The 23,147-nt window shown below is 40.9% G+C and overlaps 1 protein-coding gene across 1 annotated transcript; it reads left to right on the top strand.

The window, feature by feature from the left end:
- Positions 1-10,372: 10,372 nt before the first annotated feature.
- LOC121857281 (probable glutamate receptor) lies at positions 10,373-21,005 on the top strand. Its single transcript, XM_042353271.1, has 8 exons — positions 10,373-10,519; positions 10,747-10,833; positions 12,868-13,078; positions 14,309-14,490; positions 16,986-17,125; positions 19,358-19,544; positions 19,970-20,145; positions 20,716-21,005. The coding sequence occupies exons 1-8, from the start codon at positions 10,373-10,375 to the stop codon at positions 20,885-20,887; spliced, it is 1,302 nt and encodes a 433-aa protein (XP_042209205.1). The 3' UTR covers positions 20,888-21,005.
- The last annotated feature ends 2,142 nt before the right edge of the window (positions 21,006-23,147 follow it).

Raw genomic sequence — 23,147 nt, forward strand, 5'->3', positions numbered from 1 at the left:
AAGCTGAGCTGCCAGACTTGACCAAATGACCAACACTGGAGCAGGTTTCGATATATTGAGGAGCCAGTATCAGAGACACCGACCGCCCGAGCGGATCAGTGGCGAAGAGGATTTAAAAAAAAAATTCCAATGACGCCAAGACGAAGAGGAATCCTGAAGCCATTGCCTCATTCCTGAACTTGAACCAGGAAATTTGAAGAAAGACGAATATTGTTTCAGGTATGTACATATAAATGACGTGCAAATAAAAATTAGGTGTTGGGTCTTCTCGGATCGATGAACTGTTAAATGTTAATATGAATACTAGTAGTCGTTTATGCACTAATTTCAAAAATTTGTATTTAAAAGTTAGATTAGGTTAGTGTTGGTCTTCTAACTAGGTACCGGATGTTTTCAGTTTGATGAATGGAATTTTTTTTAGTAGGAATTCAGCATTTTTTCGTAGTTTTAGGCGGAGTAATAGGAGCGTCCAGCGGCATCTCAGCTAATTTGTTTACATCGCGGGGTGTGGTGTGGGGAGGACTGACGATGGCGCCACGTGCCTAATCGTTTGAACAATAAATGAAGTACTTTTGCACTGGTGCTTGTAAGAACATTTGATTTCAATTACACTCTTTCTACAGCAGTTACATTTATCAATGCCATGAGCAGATGAGCCCTGGTAGCAATCTTTCTCATCACTTATACACCCGCTCTCTCCATGACAACCTATTCTGCCGACTAACAACATGGCTTATAATTCCCTAACCTTTGGCTCATTATTCCATTTATATGCGTCAGTCTGTGTAACTGCCATATAACATGATGAGTTGATGACTTTGGGTAACTTGCTCCAGGTATGTTCTGTAACCTATCTATCATAATACGGTACTTTGTTATGTTAAGATTGGCATGTACAATACAGACCCCAAAAAAAGCATCGCTGGCTATGGGGTCGATGTGATTCGAGGCTCTCCGAGCTGGAACTGGTCACTGTTTCTGAGAGGTTGAGTTACAACTTGGCGTGGGGGTGGAGGGGCTCCCAAACGTAGACAAGGGCAAATTTTTCAGGCAGCAATCTCAAATCGAGCAAAGGTCTAGAAAACAATTAATTATAAATTAGTACCTATTATATTTACTTCTGTTAATAATTACGTTTTCATTTCATGAGTTTCAATTTTTCAAACAAGTAAAAAAATCGAATTTTAAACATTTAATAACTAACAAAAAATGTACATTTTTTAAAAAATATAATACAAAAATAGAAGTAAAAAATAATATATTTTTCATTTAAATTGACAATATTTTTTTTAAAGAAGCCAATGTACTTGGTGTCATACAATATACCTGTAGCCAAGTTTCCCCTGCACCGGAGCAAGAGAAAACATTTGAGACTGCTATCAGCTGGCAAGTGGCAAATGACGTGGTCACAATTGGTAAGCAAACCTGTTATTATCTAAAATAATATTAAATATTTGCGCTGTCAATATGCAAATTATTTCAATGCATTAGCACTTCAGAGAGGATGTTAGAAAATTTTAAATATCATAAAAGGTCGATATAAATACGCACTTAATTGTTACCAAGTCTCAGGTTGCTGATCTGACTTCCTGCCTCATTTACACACAATTGCAGAGTCTCAGTTGTTTCTCTTACTATTGACAACACAACATACATACAGGTATATCGTTTCTCACTCTTGATCTTTTTTTTTTAATTTTTGTGTTTATGGTTCTTTAATAATAATATTTTATTATTTTTGTTGTATATTTTTATAAAATTTATTTTGATTTTTTTAAATTATTTATTTATTTTATTTTTTTTTATTATTATTATTATTTTTTTTTTCGCCCCAGGCCCTGATGTGGATCAGTGACCTGTGCCCGGGTGGGCTAGTCCCTGAAAAAAAAACAAATACTGTTAAACGCGCAGTCAGGGAAGGGGGGCTAAAACGCTCAGAGGAACCAATCGGCAATTTGTAGCTGCAGAGGAGGGGTGGAGCTTATGGGCTATCAACAGCAAAGGAACTTGTGATGAGCCTCGTTTTTGCCATCTAGACCACTAGCTTAATTTAAGCCGCGGTTCTTGATCTTGATCGGAAGGGATCACAAAAAATTTCCAAACCATTATCAGAAGCATTTCCATCTAAATTTCAGTATCAGATAACGGCTACTAGTGCACAAAAACAGGTGGCCTACCCGTATATATATATATATATATATATATATATATATATATATATATATATATATATATATATATATATATATATATATATATATATATATATATATATATATATATATGTGTGTGTGTGCAAGTAAATCACTGTAGGTGCGCGTGATCTAGTGTATATGCTGATAACCACAAGGAAAGAAGAAAACACGAAGTTCCCAAGCGCTTTTGTGTAATTCACATCTTCAGGGGTGAGTACAGACTAAAGAGAAATACAAACCAAGGTGTATATATACAGAGGAGGGTGAGACCAGGCCCACAATGGTCAGGTATTAGGTAATGACCCTACTAATCTTTAAATAGCACACAACGGTTGGTGGTCAAGTCAGATGGTAAGGTGACCCGACTTTCTCACCTGGTTACAAATCATCTTAATTACAAAATTGTCCAGTTTGTACATACCATTACTCAAATTCATGTTGAATGCTTCGGTATGTTTAATAAGACTAGATTCTATGATGTTCCTACTATCAATTGAATTACAAGGTAATATTGAGGAGGCATTATCCCAGTCAATGCAATGCTTGTTATCCCTCAAATGAACAAACAGAGCATTGGATTCCTGGCCTGTCCTAACACTGTATTTGTGTTGTTTAATTCTAGTTGCAAGATCTTTACCTGTCTGGCCTAAGTAAAACATATTACATTCCTTGCAAGGAACTTTATAAATGCAACCAATTGTGTTGTTGGGGGAGTTCTTGATTAACATTTGTTTAACAGTGCATGAGTTTTTAAATGCCACATTGACGTTCCAGGTTTTTAGTTGTGAAGGAATGTGTGAGAAATTTTTGTGAAATGGTAATATTAAGATATTCTTATGGTCATGGGTGGGCTTGGGATCAGTTCTATAAAAAGTTTTCTTAGTAATGTTTAGGCATTTGTCTATGAAAGATCTAGGGTATTTAAGGTTTGAGCCAATATTATATATATATTTGTATTCCTCATCAATGAATTCCGGACTGCAAATTCTCAAAGCACGTAAAAACATTGTTGAAAATACTGACTGTTTGACTTTATTATGGTGGGCAGAATAATAATGAATGTATGAACACACATTAGTTGGTTTTCTATAAATACTGAACTTAAAAGTGTTACCTATTCTGTGTATCAGACACTCTAGGAATGGCAATTTACAGTCTTGCTCTAATTCCACAGTGAATTTGATCGAGGGGGCTAAGTTGTCAAATTCACTGTGGAATTAGGTGAGAAGGTCGGGTCACCTTACCATCTGACCTGACCACAAACCGTTGTGTGCTATTTAAAGATTAGTAGGGTCATTACCTAATACCTGACCATTGTGGACCTGGTCTCACCCTCCTCTGTATATATACACCTTGGTTTGTATTTCTCTTTAGTCTGTACTCACCCCTGAAGATGTAAGTGCAAGCAGGAATATTACGAACCCTGCCACCAATTGTCATGATCTACCTACCCAGCACTACGAACCACGCCATCTATTGTCCTGATCTACCTACCCAGCACCACGAGCAACGCCATCTAGGGACGAAACCCGAGTATGACTCGTCTTAGTTACCACTCCGGGGTTTCCCTTCTCCATATCCTGGTTGTTGCATCACCTCCTCCAAGTCTTCTTCATCAGCTCCAGTTCAATGAGAGTTCAGTTCACTCTGGGAAGTGACCACAGGATCACCTATCCTGGAAACCTACGGCACAGTGACTACCTACCGTCTTCTATAATACTCAGCCTTACTCGTCAGCCATCTCAGCTCCGCACTTAAGTATTTGTAATCTTATATTGCCTCCCTCAACTCCACCTTGCTTCAAATTATTGTATGTTGTATAAATATGTATATACTGTTAATGTTTAGGTTAAGTATGGTTAAGGGTAAATTATAGAAGGCTGAATATTTTGTTAAGGAATTTATGGTACTTTATTATACACAACAAAAACTCGCATCCTTTGTCTACCCTTTTATAGTCCGATTGTCTTTGTTGTTTTTTATTGTTGTTGCCTGTTGGGATCTGGGTAGACTTTTAACTATATTCTAAATCCCCAACTCGTAACTATATATATATATATATATATATATATATATATATATATATATATATATATATATATATATATATATATATATATATATATATATATATATATATATATATATATATTCCGTTATAAAAAAAATCTTAACTATTATAGCAACCATTGAACATAAATGAGTATACTGTATACATTTTCGAATGATGTGAATCCTCCGAGGCGTCAGATTATATATTGCATGACTCCGTGGAAGAGTGGATGTCGTACGTGAACACCGACGCCATGCCTATCATCAAAGGGATCTTGCATCGAATGGAGCGAGTAATTATCGAGGGGGCATCGCGTCACAGCTCAAGGTTGAATAAGCTAAGTCCAGAAAACTTAAGAGCCTTAATAGACAACGCAACGATGCTCAGCCCTAGCCACCTCCTTATCGTGGGGGATTTTAACAATGGCGAAATCGACTGGAGAAATGAGTCTCTCCACTCTTTTTGTAGAAACTCTGAGCGATAATTTTCTGTTCCAACATGTTTAGGAGGGAGATAGGAAGAAACTGGTTCACAAATAGGGTGGTGGACGAGTGGAACAAGCTTAGCAACTTTGTAGTAAGTGCGGGAACTCTGGAAAGTTTCAAAAGGAGGCTAGATAGATTCATGGATGATAGAGAGTGGTAGTAACTCTCGACAGGAGCTGCCATGCACAGGCCAACCGGCCTATTGCAGACTCCTTATTTTCTTATGTTCTTATGTTAAAGACAGAGGGGAGCAAACACCCAAGCCACTGAACCTCATCATAACAAACGAGGAGGGTATGGTGGCCAAACTGGAACATCTAGCCCCGTTGGCACCAGCCACCATGTACTGTCCTTCAGATTTAACAGTTACTTGGTTCACGACAAAACCAGGCCAAGGTGTAAATATTACAATGGGAATTACGACGGGATGAGGGGTATCCACTGGCCTGACTCACTAAGGCATAAGGACGCAGACACTACGCTGAATATCATTGCCAATAAAGTGAATCATTTGATCCAGAAATATATACCCAAGACCAAACCCAGTGCCTCAAGGAATACAAGGAGACCACTATATATGAACCATGCAGCGGTCGACAAAATTAAGAAGAAAACCCAGAAATTCAAGACGTGGGTTGGGTCAAACGATGAGCAGGACAGGAGGAGGTATGCAAGAGCCAGGAACCAAGCAAAGTCAGAGAGTAGAAGGGCTGAAAAGGAGTTCCAGAGGCTGGTTGCAAGCGAGGTCAAGTCAAACAAAAGGCGTTTTACCGCTATGCAAAGTCGAAATTAAAAACGCGAGTAGGAGTATCAGACCTGAGGCTTGAAGATGGTAGTTACGCAGATTCTGACCAGGACAAAGTGAAGGCATTGAGCAGTTTCTTTTCTTAGGTGTTCACAAGAGAGGATGCGAACAATCCTCTAGCGTTTGAGGACAGACGGCTCTACACAGTGCTGACCCACACTGTGTGCTCAGAAGAGGGTCTAAGAAACAAATTATCAAAGCTAAAGATTCACAAGAGTCCCGGCCCTGACATGGGGCATCCCAGAGTGCTAAGAGAGTTGTGCCTGGATGAGCAAAAGGTCCCAAGTGATTGGAAAATGACAGTGTGAGCCGTATCTTCAAGAAAGGCGACCGTCACTCCACGAACAACTGTAGACCAGTGAGCCTGACTAGCATAGTATGTAAAGTACTTGAGAGCGTTATAAGGGATGCCATGATGGAACCTACTACGAAACAACCTTGTAAAGGATTACCAACACGGTTTTATGCCGAGACGCTCCTGCTTAACACAACTACTCAAGGTACTGGATGTTTGGACCAAATTCTGGAACAGGGTGATAATATCGACAATTATACCTAGATTTTGCCAAGATTTTCGGCAACGTTCCCCATGAAAGGCTGAAAATTAAACTAGAAGGGCATGGGATTCGGGGAAGTGAAACTGACCCAGGGTGTTGCAAGGGTGAACGGAAATAAAGTCACAGGAAACAAAAATCACAAAAAATCACAATTTTGGATAGGAAAAAAGACCCAATTTATTTAAATATCGTTAACAGTTAAAGCAATAAAACAAAAAATATTTTTATTCACTTATTAACTGACAACACATGACTTGTACACACTGACAACACAATTTATGTTTTGTTTTTGTTTCAGGGATTAGCCCACCCGGGCACAGGTCACTGACCCACATCAAGGCCTGGCCTAGCCTAACCTAACCTAGCCACAGCTCGTGACTCACTACAGCAAACCTCAGCTCATGACTCACTACAGCCAGCCACACCTCGTGACTCACTACAGCCAGCCACAGCTCATGACTCACTACAGCCAACCACAGCTCATGACTCACTACAGCAAACCACAGCGCATGACTCACTACAGCCAGCCACAGTGCGTGACTCCTTGCAGCCAGCCACAGCTCATGACTCACTACAGCAAACCACAGCTCATGACTCCCTACAGCCAGCCACAGTGCGTGACTCCTTGCAGCCAGCCACAGCTCATGACTCACTACAGCAAACCACAGCTCATGACTCACTACAGCCAGCCACACCTCGTGACTCACTACAGCAAACTTCAGCTCATGACTCAATACAGCCAGCCACACCTCGTGACTCACTACAGCAAACCTCAGCTCATGACTCACTACAGCCAGCCACAGCTCATGACTCACTTCAACATCGCCGCTAGTCAACGTCTCGTTCGGTAACCCTCACAGTATCTATGTTAGGAAGCTTTCATCGTGTGTTGACCTTGTCCCTGTCAAAGGTTTGGGTGGGTGGGTGCTCTTTTACTGTCTTGACGTGAACTTTGTCAAGTATTGGGGAGGACCATCATTGGTGTGGTGAGTGTGGCCGTAACAATGCATTTGGTATGGGAGGGGACGACCTTGACAATTAGCTCTATAGCAATATTTTATTTCTCTGACATTAACCTTTTTACATTGTGCATGAGAGGTGTCGTCCAATCGCCAGAAAAAATCAAGAGTGATAAGTGAAGAGGGGCGTTGGCATGACGCTACACAAGATGTTAGTAGCTTCTTGGTTAAAGTTTCATGGGGATAATGGTGGCAGGAACGGGGAGTTTGGTTAATTCTCGACATAAAAGTAACCGCCGCTCGGGGTGGTCCTCAGTGTGTCAGGAGGCTACTACACTCGTCCACCCACCTACGTGTTATAGTTCTCCTTTACCCGTAAAACTGCCATGCCCAAAGTAAGTGTGTTATAAGTAAGCCGAGGTCATTTGTAATTATGCCATAAAACAGAACCTTTAACGGGCTTTGTATTCTTCATCATTCACATACGGAGAATTTATCGTTATAATATCCGCATATATTTTTCAGCAAGAATATCGACCAATAGGATGACACACCCTACTAATTAAAAATATCAACTAACTTCACAATGTGTTTTGGATCCAGGGATAAAATGTTTTTATGTGTAATGCAAAAAAATAAATAAAAAAATAAAAAAATACCAATTAACAACGGTTTGTTCTGACGAACTTTTAAAGTAATTAATATAAGGCTGCTAAAGGCGGTGTTGTCTAAGCGAAAACAACGAGAAAGTACTGGCAAGGGCTTGCTTGGAAATACAGGAAAATAATTAAACATCTTCAAAAGCCACACGTCTTACCATCATATCATAGATTAAAATTACGAACGGAAAGATCACGCGAGGCTGAGCTGGATGTCTTTTCACTCTCTCTCTAATTGCGGACGAATCCACCTCGGACGAATATACAGTTTGGTTAAATATTAAATAACCAAGCTTACAGTATGTATGATGAATATTGTGAACACATAAACATACATTAATACGCAATTAGAGTATAAAATAACTTGTCACAATACTTAGCATTCATTTTATTAAGACTTAGACACTATTTACTATACTTTACTATATGAGTTTACATCCATTATCTCTTCTAAGTAAATCTCCGTCGTATTGTTGTTGGAAGCTCTTAGTTTTCCTAGGAAATGACCGACAAAGGGCAACCGTACACTGTCATGACTTTCTCGTAAGCGATACACACAGCTGAGCACTCGCGCTCAATTAAATTTCTTACCCTGATGTTTGGATAATAAATAACCAAATAAGGTGGCCAGGGGATGTATATTATAGTTCAGCGACACGTAAGCTTACCACACCGCCTCCATGCATCTTCACGCGTACAGTAACACACAGCCTTCTGTTTTTATTTATTCAATGTTGGTTTTTAGCTACTATATTAACGAATACTTAAACGAAATCTTGTATATTATTATGAACGCAGCTAAACCAAGTACATGACGTTATCAGTATCGAATGTGAAATTTGCTGTATTTTATCTCAATAATGTGACGCTGGATGTTACCAACATCTACTGTATTAAATGTAAAACATTGAGGGGGAAAAAACAATATTATGAGTTCTACCTAAATATCTTAACTTAATCCTCTTCGCCACTTATTAGTCTGTTATGCCGCTTGGTCGGTCGGCCACGTCTCTTTTATGCACTGTTGGCAAGTACTGGGTAAGTAGTAAGTACTCGCTCCAGATTGCATCAGCACCTGAGCCAGTTTTAGTCAAGTCTGGTCTTAAATGAGTTCACCCTTGGTGCCGTCACAACATTCTGTGCAATACATTATCTAATAAAGAGTTTTCGTGTGTATTAATAATGTGTATTTTTTTTAAAGCTGGTAAGTGTACTCGTATTCTAACAGTGTTTCTGTCTTTCTTCTTACAAGTTAAGACCACCAGTGTGGAGGTGGACCTGGAGTGGAATGATCTGTGTGGCCGCCTCCTTTTCCTTGACAACTATAACACTGGACTTTTCTCCTCTGGCTGATGCCTCGTTAGTTACAGTGACCTCCTGGTCTCTCACTGCCATGAACTCCTCCATAACACCCCTCCAGGACCTGACCTCAGACCAGTACCCTCTTTATTATCCAGCATCAAACCTCACGGACCCGGGCACAGGTTCTCCTGGCGGGTGGGTGGCGGGCATTGACAGAAACCTCCGCCAGGCCAAGCTGCGGGTTCCACTTGGGATGCCTCAGCGAACACCCACACTACAGGTGGTCCATCTGCTGCGCCAAGCCGTCCACCTCCACCTGCCTGGGTGCCAAAAGGTGAGACTTGAGTTTTCAGTGTAAAATTAAAGCAAACTCTTGTTAAAATTACCTGATAAGAGCTATATATATTACTGCTATATTAATTTGACTCAAATTATTTTTATGTTGATAGTAGCACTAATAATACACTATTTCCCTGCACCTCAGAATAAAATGAACTTAATGTTAAAGCGTAAGGGTATGAAAGTTTAAAGAATGGCCGTTTAAGCTATTAATCAAAAACTGAATCATTGATACTTACTGTACAAAAGTATATTCTGAGAATTTTATAATTACTGTACTTAATATATCTTATAACAAGTAAAAGAAATGTGGTGGCCGAGTGGTTGCAACACTTGCCGTCCTTCCGAAGGGTCACTTGTTCAATCCCGTGGAACACCCAGTTTACCCAGCGGTAAGTGGGTACCTAACTTTATATTGTGTAAGTCAAGGCGGACGAGTACAGTGTCGGCCACATTTCCTTCTAGTGTAGTGAGGAGTTCAAGTGCTGATCCATGTCCCTAATGGGCCTTCAGGCCGGTGGAACCCATTTTCACTTTTTACATTCGGCCATAAATTTGTTCAGTACAAAGATCACAGTCAACGAGAATACTAAACTGATACAGTAATGCTCTCAGCTCTACATTATAACACTTTTGAAAATATTGGCTGTGGATATTCCTTCCATTATGAAAGGTATGACAGTGTGAATACATCACAATGCACACTAAGCCTTCGGTACACCAGGAGGCAGCGGACACTGCACTCGACCACTTTCACCTCCCCAACTGTAAAGTTAGTTACCCATTTAAAACTGAGTGGAATGGGAGTGCACCGGGATCGAACTAGCTACCTACTGAACATGAAGCGAATACTATACCACTCGGCCACCGCACTCCTTATATCAACAATTAAATAATCATTAATCTTGAAAGCCGTCCTACACTTGGGTACTTTCAGGCTGTGCTTTACAAGGCTGGGAGCAACTGTACCAAACAGGGCGGGAAGGACGACCTGTTTTATGACCTAGTGAGTGAGCTAATGGCGCAGTGGGAAGAAGACAGCTTGTTGTGGGAGCTGGACACCTTCTTGGCGACGCCTCCACCACACTACTACATCTACCAGAGACGTCACCGGAACATCCAAAGCAACCACTGCATCGCCTTCATCACTCTAGCTGATTTGAATGTGAGTCACGTTACCTAGAGAGAGAGAGAGAGAGTATACATGTGGTACTTAATAACGCTACTTCTACGATGCGAATATAAAATTAAGAGCTACAAGAATTACGATAACTATAGTACCTGGACCATTACAAGAGTATAATAAAGAACAATTTAGATATGAACAAATTCTTGACCCATAAAGATCCCATTTTGGAGGTAATATTTTGACCCATAACCTCGGCACTACAGAAGGTGGGAGACGCCTTCATCACCATACAGCGTGGGTCATGGTTCGTCGGTTCCACTAAGTACATTTTGGCTTTTACTGGTAACCCTGTGAGCGCCACCCAACTGTCTTCTCACCCCGTCCTTGGTGAGTTGTACCTCCTACCCGTCCTTGGTGAGTTGTTCCTCCTCCCCGTCCTTGGTGAGTTGTTCCTCCTCCCCGTCATTGGTGAGTTGTACCTCCTCCCCGTCCTTGGTGAGTTGTTCCTCCTCCCCGTCCCTGGTGAGTTGTACCTCCTCCCCGTCCTTGGTGAGTTGTACCTCCTCCCCGTCCCTGGTGAGTTGTACCTCCTCCCCGTCCCTGGTGAGTTGTACCTCCTCCCCCGCCTTGGTGAGCTGTACCTCCTCCCGTCCTTGGTGAGTTGTACCTCCTCCCCTGTCCTTGGTGAGTTGCACTCCCCCGTCCCAGAGTTGTACCTCCCCCGTCCCTGGTGAGTTGTATCTCCTCCCGTCCCTGGTGAGTTGTATCCTCCTCCCCGTCCCAGCAGAGTTGTACCCTCCCCGTCCCGGTGAGCTGGTACCTCCCGTCCTGGGTGAGCTGGCATCCCAGAGTCTCCTGTCCCTGGTGAGTTGCACTCCTCCCGTCCCTGGTGAGTTGTACCCCCGTCCTGGTGAGTTGTACCTCCTCCCCGTCCCTGGTGAGTTGTACCTCCTCCCCGTCCTTGGTGAGTTGTACCTCCTCCCCGTCCTTGGTGAGTTGTACCTCCTCCCCGTCCTTGAGTAACACTGTACCTCCTCGTCCTTAGTAAATGAACATTACCTCCACCTCGTGCTTAGTGAGGATGTATCAGTCTGTCCTTATAATTTAGATATATCCAATGCCTACAACACACACACACACACACACACACACCTACGTTAACAAGATTATTCCCAGCTTATGCTATTATCCAGACACATATTCATTGTAACAGCCACCAGTGTCAATATCTTTGGTGTAACTCAATAATAAACTGACCTGGAAACAACTAGGCTTCTTATCTTCCAGGTCGTCCAGTGTTCATATCTACAAGGATTAGATAACATTTAACCGATAGTTTAGTCCTCTGATTAATTGCTGCTAGTTAAGTTCCTCCCAACTTCCTCATGATGGTCGTTTTCTTCAACTGTTTTAGGACTTCAATGTCAAGGCAACAGTCGACGGTCTTCTGCCCTCTGAAATTCCCTGCAGATTCAATTTAGTCGAACTTTATCATCCCTTTCACTTCTTCCGTTTTTCGCAAATGATGTTCATGGAATTCCTTTTCGTCTCACTTTTTTCCATCCGTCAACGACTTATACAACTAAACTCTATAACATTACTTTGGATATCTTCAGGAGCAAGTTATAACCTGGTGGTGGTGTCGCCTTGTTGTTGCAGGATGTTCTCGAGTTCTTCTTTCAACTAGGCTAAGACTGTGTGATCTTCATTCAGGATGATAATTATTAGGGTTGTTCGTTAGGGCGCGGGTGTCTAAGGTGACAAACATATAACACTGGTTGAGTGATTTCAACCATAAAAGAGGTGATCCCGCCAAACACTGCTTTCCATTCAGGACGGACTCGAGACAGCCATGGTTTAGGGCAGCTTTTCTAGTTACCTCCCTGTTTTGTGAGAGCATTAGTGATCCTCAATAGTTCAGTCGTGGTCTTTGTTGCCAAATTGAACTCATCTCCCGTTTCTAAACAAGTGGACGAAGCCTCCACACAAGCTTGGCATGGCTGGCTTGAACACACAGTACTGCTATACTGTAGGTTACCGTGACAGTAAAATTATCCTCTAAAGTAGACACCGTCATGTGCACCTACTTAGTGCATCGTAAAGTTAGAATAGGGTTAATGATATTATGCACTTAAATTTATCATGGCTCTTACCTATGCCCCTCTTACCTGGAAGACATGCTGGCCTTACAGTATTTTCCACAATTCTATACATAAAATATGAAAGGGTAATATTCATATTTTGTTATCGCAGTAGTGCTCCGAAGGAAATATGGACTGCATTCCAATGCCTCAGAAACATGTATATTGTACCAATAATTCGTTGGTGCTCTTGTCATCGTATCATAATTAATTCAACACGTGTGATGTTTTCTTTCATTCCAGAACTTCCAAGGTCACCAGTTCCAGGTAGTGACGCTTGTGTACGAACCCTTCAGCTGCTATCATAAGGAGGGTGACATCATCATTCCGGCTGATGACTGCGTTGACAATAACATGCTTAGGGAAATGTCCAAAACACTCAACTTCACTTATGAGTTTGTGGAGCCCAGCGATGGTCAGTGGGGACACAGGCTCCAGAATGGCAGCTATACTGGTAAAGAGTTACACTTCTTTGTGGGTACAGTACATGGTGTAACAATACGTATAAATCGGGCAGTGTACTCTTCACAAACTCTGTATTGTAGTTATTCTCTTTGTGCTAGTCCCAAGCCCTCAAGTACTGCGTCACTCATTTCTTTACGACAGATGCGTGCATTTTGAGCCTTTTATTATTATATTTAATTTTCATTGTAAATTCCAATAGTCTGTTTTCCTGCCTTGTTCCAGTATACAGTATGTATGCCCCCGTGTGTGCTTCTTTCTGGTGTTTGCAAAGTCACAAGAAAAAAGTAACAAAAAAAAAGGCACGGAAAAAACCTAGCCTAACTTAACCTAACCTACACCTACGTGCAATGCCATCGTATATATTTTGTGTTGTTGATGTGTACACGTCATGTGACTTTTTTCCTGTGACTTTATTTCCGTTCACCGAAATGTCTTCGGCTAGTGTCATGCTGTTTGTCAGATCCCCGGTGTTATGGTCTTTCATGGTTTGTTATTTTCCTCGGATGATATAAATTTCTGTGTAGCAATATCACACTATGGCTTAATCTCACCTGGCCTGGATGTATGCTCAGCTCTTCTGTCCAGTATAAATGACCCTTATCCTTAAAAAAAATGTAATCCTCTCTACCGCAGAAGAACTTATTGTGCCGTTTTCTCCTCAGTAGCCACGCTTGCCCACTTACAGTACCATTCTCATAGGCGGCTACAGTCCATTACGCCAAACGGTTTTGTGATGTCTTTCCAGTTTTCTTATCTCTCGCGTCTGGTGACCTTAGCTTATAATTTCATTCATCCATTTCAGTCTCAACTTCTCCCTAGCTCCATCTAGTCCTTCAGTTTTGCTCATTAACAGCTGTACCATTATTATCATTCCGTCTTTAATTATGGCCAATGTATCCCATTTTCTTTAGTCTATTAGTTTCCAGTATTTCTCTTGTTACTCCAATCAATCTTAGCCTTACTTTTTTTTTGTCAGAATAACATCAGACCACCTGAAGATTAGTTTTCAGTTTATTTTATGTTGATTTAGCACCCTAACATAACCTAGGTGGGTTTGGTTAGGTTAGGTCAGGTCAGGTCGTCAAAATCCTTCGTCCGTTGTGTTATATTGTCTCACAATATCGTAAAGATACTTTCTGGAGCGAGTACCACCCCCGCTACTTTATAGCTAAAGTCGTGTTTGTATTGACTTAAACCTGACGAATAATTATTGGTGCAGGTGTAATTGGCTCAGTGGAGAGGGTGGAGGCAGACTTCTCCCTCAACATTGCCATCACTCAGGACCGAGAGGAAAAGGTCGACTGTACTATAGGCTACCATGTTGAGCCCATTACCTTCGCCACTTCCAAACCTCGTCTCCTCAACCAGGCTTTGGCGCTTCTTAGACCTTTCACCCCCGAGGTAAGACTTGGTAAGGATGAAACTGCCAGTGAGGGAAACATAACTCAAGAAAGTTGTTGATGAACTCTACCTGAATTCTGACAGTGTTTTTTGGTTTACGAAAAATATAATGTTTTTCTCTGCTTGTTTAGATATTAAGGTTTGTTATTTTTTTGAGGAAGACGCTCTTTCTCTACACGAATAAAAAATCGAGTATATAAGGTATTACCTTCAGAAACACAACTTATACCTGTAATCAATATATATTTCATGTAGATCCACAATGAAAACGTGGATAAGATAAATCTTGATAAAATCACACGGGAAAAGGGAAACAACGGAGCACCTTAGCTTTCGTCTTTATTCAAGACATCTTCAGAGGCCTCTGAAGATGTCTTGAATAAAGACGAAAGCTAAGGTGCTCCGTTGTTTCCCTTTTCCCGTGTGATTTTATCAATATATATATATATATATATATATATATATATATATATATATATATATATATATATATATATTTATTTATTTATTTATTTATTTATTATGGATCGCCTTAGGATTAGACAACCCAGTTTATTTCACCTAGATGTTAATCGCCTTAATGCCAAATTCATCAGCACAAAGCCCTGCCTGTGGAGCCCGAACATTTACTACACAAGCCATACTAATTAGAAATCAAAAGACAAAAGGTATGTGAGGACAGGGATGGCCGGTACTATCCAATCATACAGTGCATACACTACTGTAAGGACTACAAAGTACGTCATTTGCTAACTTGCGCGGATCAAAGGCTTTCTTCTTGACCGCTAGCAGTGTGTGGTGACTAACGGCACATCTATACTCTTCTCCATACAAATGTGTGCGGATGATACTAGGTTATTCAGGGAATTTAAGAACAAAACGGACTGTGAAGTGCTATAGAAAGATCTCTGTCAGCTTCAGGACAAAGCAATTTTTACCGTAATGAACAATGGTTGATTGAGAAAATTCAAGAGACGTCTCTTGTATTGAGATCAGTCAAAATTCGTGTTTATCTTGTGGGGTTATGAGATATTGGTTCACACTCAGGATGGGTTGGAGAAAGGAAACTCACAATGTGCTCTCTGTATACATATTGTATTGGGTGTACAATGCAGCTTGGTGCTGGGGAGTGGCAGTGTGTGTCCAAGCGTGGTGTAGAGAGAGTTGGTTGGTGAGGGTGCTCAGAGGAGGACAGGCAGCTTGTAGGGCGCCATGGTCGCCGGCGGGAGCGAGGGCCACCAGGCAGTAGCAGCGGAGGAGGTGTTGCTTGCTTGTGACTGTAGGTAGAAAAAGGGAGGTCACGGCGGGGTGAGGTCTTATATAGCAGGGGTAGGCGTGGGTTGACAGTTGACCTCCGTCTTGTTAGGCGGCGCTGGTTGCCGACCTAGACCACGTACGCTGGGGAATTCGAAGAGGGTCGGCTGGTCAGCGACACGGCGGTTGTAGGGGAGGAATCCATTACAATCTCACCGTTATGATTACACATGAAGTAAAATAAAAGGGAAATATTTTCATAGTGAACGAGTGTAATGTAACGTGGAGGCCCAGTACTGTACTGTACTGAATCCAGGGGAAAAAAAAGTCCGAAAAAAGGCACGGTAAAAACCTAACCTAACCTACGTGCTATGCCATCATATATATATATTGTGTTGTCAATGTCTTCAAGTCATGTGACTTTATTCCCGTTCACCACTGTACTGTACTGTACTGTACTTTCACATCAACACCTTCCTGCTCTCTATTGCCACATTAACAACAACTTGGGTAATAAAATGCTTCCAAGGGTGGTGTTGTCTTAGCGAAAATAACGAGAGAGTACTGACAAGTGTTTATTTGGATAATACAAGAAAATAAACAAACATATTCAAACGCCACAGAAAGAAAGATAATGCGAGGCTTTCAACACTTCCCGCGGGAGCTGCATGACTTACTGTATCTCTCGGCGTATTTCCTGTCTAGTTTTTTATTATTAGTAATATGAATCATATATGATTCCTATGTGACCACTAGACTCCATGGTGCTTCTAGTTCTTCCATAATACAATACTTTCAACCTATACATAACTATGAATTGTTAGACTTTGGTAGCTTAGCATTATGAGATTTTGGCTAAGAATTGCTCGGCGTACAGAACTGTAACCGATGTTGCGCTGTTAATTTGGGATCACATGAAGATTAGTCCCATAGCTTATTTCACCAAAAGATTTAAACATCCTAATATACGTTTACCCATTTTAAAATCGACCAAAAATGTTGAAATTGTATTTTAATACATTAGGTACCGTAATACTTGTTACAGAAAGAGGACACGAGTGAAAATTAGAACATGAGGCATATATGAGCAAGATAGATGTGTGTTTTGTTGCAGGTATGGCCACAGGGTTAACAAGACAGGTGTGTGTGTGTGTGAGGTTGTAAGTGTACTCATGGGGTTAATTAACAAGACAGGTGAAACACGAAGAGTTCAAGCTCAGGTGTTGTGTTGTTGCTTGCAGGTATGGGCAGCCTTCGTCGCTACCTTGGTCATGGTGGGACCTTTCTACTACTTGGTGTGTCGCTGGTCCTGCTACCACCTCACGCCCTCCCCTCCCTCAGCCATTAAGGCATCCCTCCTGGTCTTCGGCGCCTGTTTCAAGTTGGTTCTGATCGTTACATTAATCCTTGTGCTTTAATTGCATGCTCCACTTAATGCTGTGCACTTTACCTTGATGCTTCACTTATTGCTGTGCACTTTACCTTAATGCTCCACTTATTTTGGTGCACTTTACCTTGATGCTCCACTTATTGCTGTGCACTTTACCTTAATGCTCCACTTATTTTGGTGCACTTTACCTTGATGCTCCACTTATTGCTCTGCACTTTACCTTAATGCTCCACTTATTTTGGTGCACTTTGCTCCTATGGTCTTCTGTTCACGGCTGCTCATTCCTGGATGTTGCTGTGCTAATCCCTCTGTTAGTTGAGGATCACCTAAGCTTACTCCCTAGCTGATAAGACCTGATGATTAGATATTCCGATGCTGCCTGGGGCGTTAGGTTAGGTTAGGTTAGGTTTGGCTAGACTGTGTCACATATTAGATTAGATTAGGATATATTAGATTAGATTAGGTTAGAGTGGGTTAGATTAGGTTAGAGTGGGTTAGATTAGGTTAGAGTGGGTTAGATTATATTAAGGCAAGTTAGATTAGTTTAGGTTATACAAGGAAGTATTATGGTCAGTACTGCAGTCAAATTCCTTTAGTTTACCATATCTATCCCGACTGTGTAAGGGCGGATCCAGGAGGGGGGTTTGGAGGTCCGAACCCCCCTTTTCACCAGAAAATTCCAATACTTTTTTTTAATGCAGTATTGTACTCGGGCATTTTTGTGAAGTAAAAAGTAATTACTATTGACTTCAGAATATCACCTAATATCAAGTGCACCTGGCTTCAAAATGGCTGCGCTCGCCATGCCCCCCCCCCTCCTGTAGTAGGAAAATATGGCACAGAAAAAAATGGCACAGAAAAAAATGGCACAATTTTCTTACTCGGAAAAAATGGCACAGCATATTTCACTTCACAGCGTATTAGAGTTAATGTTGGTAACTTGTTAAGTCCCCTTTGTTTCGCCCTGACTTCCATTTATACACCTCGATCATATCGCCCCTCACTCTACGTCTCTCGGAGGATTCTATATCCATTCTGTAGCACGGTGACCAGAACTGAACTGCGTAATCCAAGTGAGGTCTCACAAGCGCAAGATGTAGTTTTAGGATGACCTCGCTACTCTTGTAACTAACACTCATTCCTTTCAAAGCTTTCTTTACTTCCTCTACTACCAGGTCGGTTGGGCACAGCCACCCAACTATCTGGCGTTCCATCCAGTGGATCCAAGCTGACCATGCTGTTGTATCATCTCACAGCATGAAAGAATCTCGTGGTGAGCCACCCAGGAAGAGCCAAAAACGAGTTTACAAGAACCTCCAGACAAGGCTTAAGACTCTCTGCCATGACCCTCCAAGCTGGTCGCAAGTCAGTCCAAGAGTTTTTGCAAGGCGCTGGCTATAACATTCGTTGGAAATCTTCAACAATAATATGCAATGTGACATTTCAATTTTGTAATTCTTTTATGTACGAGTTTTCACTAACATACGGTAGAATGTTTTGGTTAAAGGTAATAAATGTTTGATGTTATGACGTTGATATAACTAAGTAAGTTTCAGTAACAAACGTTATAAAATTTTTGCGAAAACATGTCAATACAAATTAATGTGCCATTTTTTCCCAGTCTGATGATTATGGTTTTTTTTTCCAGTGCCATATTTTCCTATTGCCATTTTTCCTGTGCCATTTTTTCCTACATTCTGTTCCCCCACCCACAACTTATTGGACTACCCTTTCGATATTCCTGGATCCGCCCCTGTTGTGCGGCAGCAAGTACAGTACAGGAGACGTGCGTTGTATTCTGCTTTATCCCTATTCATTTTGTAAACATAATACATAATAGCTAACATCTTTGTAGTACAAGATTGCCCGTATTGTTAACTTATAGTTGTGGTGCTTTAAGTTAAAACACAACACCCAACTTTTTTAATTTGTCTCAACGTGGGATGGTCTCTGATACCAACCAAGGAGTGTGCTGGATTTTCACGGATGCAAATGTGATAAGACTATAACATGTCGGAGGCTATCAGTACCATCCATAGAGGTGAGAACGCCTATGGAATGACAAATTGTTTATAGATCCCCATGGTACAACTTTCATCTGTCAGCTTATAATCCAGTGTATATCTGTATCATTATGTGTTTGTATTAGTTGTGTTTTAGTTATATGTGTGTATGTGGCCCTTCCCAGATACTTACCCTTATCCGACTTGGCTTTCTTTACAGCCAGAGTGTGAAGTGGGTGTCAGGTTTGTGTCCCCGAATGTTCATCATGACATACGTGCTTACCATGTTCGTGGCTGTGACTATGTATGTTGCCATGCTCACCGCCACTCTTACCCTCCCCGCACTCTCTCCCACGCTGAACTCTCTGGAGGAACTCGTCCAATCAGACTTTTCGTGGGGCATCCAGGTATAGTATTGTACTAGCCAGTCCAGAGCATCAAACAGAGATAGCATTAACCCCTTCATTACGAGTTTTCATTTAACAAGTCATTTATTACCATAACAACTACTGTATAGGTCTATCTAGATTTGCTCAGGTAAGGTTTAATTAGATTTGTGATGATACTTTTCATTTATAGATTTTAGTATATTATGAGATCTTCTTGATCGTCCCTATGTACAGGTCACTTGGTCAGTTTCAATTATCCCTGTTTAGAATAACGTAAGTAATATACATATATGGAATACATTCTGTGTGTGTGTTTGTGTGTGTGTGTGTGTGTGTGTGTGTGTGTGTGCTTTCTCTCAGTTTTGAAGATAGAGAGCTGAAATTTGGTAGGGAGGTGCGAAGCCGGGCAATTCACCTGGTTTGATTGTATGTGTGATGACCAGGACCTGGGCGCAGCCGATTACCAATTGCTGAAGACTTCAAAGGTTCCACTGTACCAGCTTGTTTATCAAGGCCTAGAACCCTGCCCTTCCCTTGACGAGTGCATCAACCAGGCACGAGACACCAAGTATGCCTTCATCACCTGGAGGACCTACTTGGAGGACCGCATCGCTGTCAGGTAACAACACAACCTACACTTGTACTCTACCTAGTTACCATAATCCTACAGACTCTCTCTTTCTCTCTCTCGGTCTCAGTTATTATTATAGGTTGGGTATTAATACATAATATAATAAAGGGAAATGAATAATACAGCTTTAATTTGAAGAGGCATTTTCTATAGCTTGTCTTGATTTGATTACCTAACACAGTGTTCGTGTGAAAATGCGAAGGTGTGACACCTTCGCATATTCACACTTTTCGTTCTCGTCTAGACAGCTTCACATATCCATGAACACAAAATTACACCAAATATAGGCATACGCTTGTAATGTAGAACCACATGCGTACATTAAGTTGACCTGTCTTTCAGAGGAGGAAGGATGACACACAAACACACACAACCTAAGATGTACTCGAAGGTAACAATAAATATCATAGTGGCAATACGTGTATTAGTGCAAATCCTTATGTATTTACACTTGATCAGTTTGTTGTGTTTAAGGTACATTTACTAATGTACTGGTACAATGCCATTCTCTCTGTTCCTCTGCCCTCAGCAATACTGAGCAGAACTTCTCTTGTCAAGGTTCACGAGTGCCACAGGGGAGCGTCAGCTGCATGTGGCCACCGGAGACATCTTTCCAGTGGAGCTGGGCTGGGCCATGAATCCTGGCTGTCCTTATCGTCATGTCTTCAACAGCAACATCAGATCCTTCCTCCAGAGTGGATTAATTACTAAAGTATGTTCTTTCTTGTGATGTTTGTGTATGGTGTGCAGAATGTCTAGGTAGAAGAGTCTTTGTTGGCGGTGGTGGTGAGCAGAATGTCTAGGTAGAAGAGTCTTTGTTGGCGGTGGTGGTGAGCAGAATGTCTAGGTAGAAGAGTCTTTGTTGGCGGTGGTGGTGAGCAGAATGTCTAGGTAGAAGAGTCTTTGTTGGCGGTGATGGTGGGCAGAATATCTAGGTGGAAGAGTCTTTGCGCTACTGAACATAATTAAAATACTGTACTGTAGTTCTGGTTTTTTTCTCCTGTAACATACAGTAATCCATATAAAGAGTAATTCACGTCAGCTTATGATATCTTAGTGGTGTTATTTTTCTAAAAAAACATTAATTGCTATTCTCTGCTCGTGGGATAAACACAGGAAATTATTTTTACAGTGGCTAAAAGACCTAATCAACGACCCCCAGCGACGGGAGGTGGACCAAGCAGAGGAAAAGATCGAGGAATCTAGCCAGGCTCTTGGGATGCACCACCTCCAGGTACCAACATTCTCTTTAAAACTATTGTTAATGTCCCCTTCCCCTTTTGATGTTACGGGTAAGTACTTTGTGAAATCTGCCCCCTCCCCACCCTTAGTAGCTTATAAGCTGTCTGGGTGTACCTGACAAGGCAGCCTACAAAGATTTTAGGACTTCATTAAAAAGATCTGAGGATGTGCCAGTAAGCAGTGGTTCAATACCTAGAGCCCACAGTTATGTTTATTGATCGCATCTTCTTTCAGTCTAGTGTTGTAACTCTTATTCTGGTCATCAAATACAATGTCTTGCAAATACACTTCAAAATTTCAAACCATCAAAAGGGGTAGAAATAACATTACAGTTGATCATAAAAGGTGGAGGATTTTTTCCTCAGCTAAGATACGTGAAGTTGGGTAACGCTAGAATGGTTGACATCGTTCATGTGAGAAAGATTTTGTTCAGTGCAACATCAGTTGTAACATACCGAGGAACATCTGTTGAGTGTCTCGACCGGCATAGCCTAGCATAATTTAACTTATTCTACTTTATAGTCTGGCTCTCTTATGATGGTAAACGTCGTCTAACATGAAAAAGTAAATTTAATTATATACAAATTATTTTTCTCTAAGGTGTAGCTAAAAAGGTTAACCTTACTTGATAAAAACGTCTGTTGCTTTCTAAAGCTTAATCGGCGATTATCCTTACTTATATAAGATTTACAAATATCTGCAGTGTCCTTTTCCTTAAGGTTTTATATACTCGTATATCTAACATGTGTGCTATTGTTTGTCATGGTATAACTAAGATCTCTTTATGTTAGGTAGTAGGCAGCTACCAAACAGGGAGGTACTACCGCCTGGGAAGATATTAGAAGCATAATCTGCTGTCTAATGGTAGATCCTGCTGCCATATGGCACCACGAAAATTGTGACCAAGTCCCAGGTTGCTGACCTGACTTTCTACCTCATTTACACACAATTGCAGGGTCTACATTGTTTCTCTTACCATTGACAACACAACATACTGTACATATATTGTTTCTCACTCTTGATTTTTATTAAAAATTTTGTATTTCTTATGGTTCTTTATTATTATTATTATTATTATTATTATTATTATTATTATTATTATTATTATTTTATTTTTATTACTGTATAATTTTTATTTACTATGAATTATTATTATTATTATTATTATTATTATTATTATTATTATTATTATTATTACTACTATTACATTTTCGCCCCCCAGGCCTCGATGTGGGTCAGTGACCTGTGCCCGGGTGGGCTAATCCCCGTAAAAAAAAAAAGTGTTTTAGTTATTGTTTTGTCAGGTGATCAGTGGTTTAGATGACATATGTAATTTAATGTTTGATATATTTGTGATGTTATTTGTCACGTTACATGTCACTAAGACTTGTGTGATATGCCAAAAGGTATAAATTAATTAAGTAGACTAATGGGTGTTTTGTGTGTACATTGCAGGGTGTGTTCTTCCTGCTGATAATGGGGGATGCCCTCTCTTGCCTTATTTTCCTCTCTGAACTGACACTCCACAAGACCAACTCTCTCTCCCCATATGTCCAGTAACACTCCCCAAGACCAGCTCTTTCCCTATGTATTCAGTGAATGTGAAATTGAGTCCATTTACCCTGAGAGTCTGTTAGTGGTAGTGCAGATACAACAGATTAAACCCTTTCTTCTGTACACAAGGAGGTAATATGGCCGCCACTATACCTGGTTGCCTACACTTTCCATGCACACTTAGATGATCCTAC

The sequence above is a fragment of the Homarus americanus genome, unplaced genomic scaffold (assembly GCF_018991925.1).
Source record: "Homarus americanus isolate GMGI-L3 unplaced genomic scaffold, GMGI_Hamer_2.0 scaffold20465, whole genome shotgun sequence".
Taxonomy (NCBI): Eukaryota; Metazoa; Arthropoda; class Malacostraca; order Decapoda; family Nephropidae; genus Homarus; species Homarus americanus.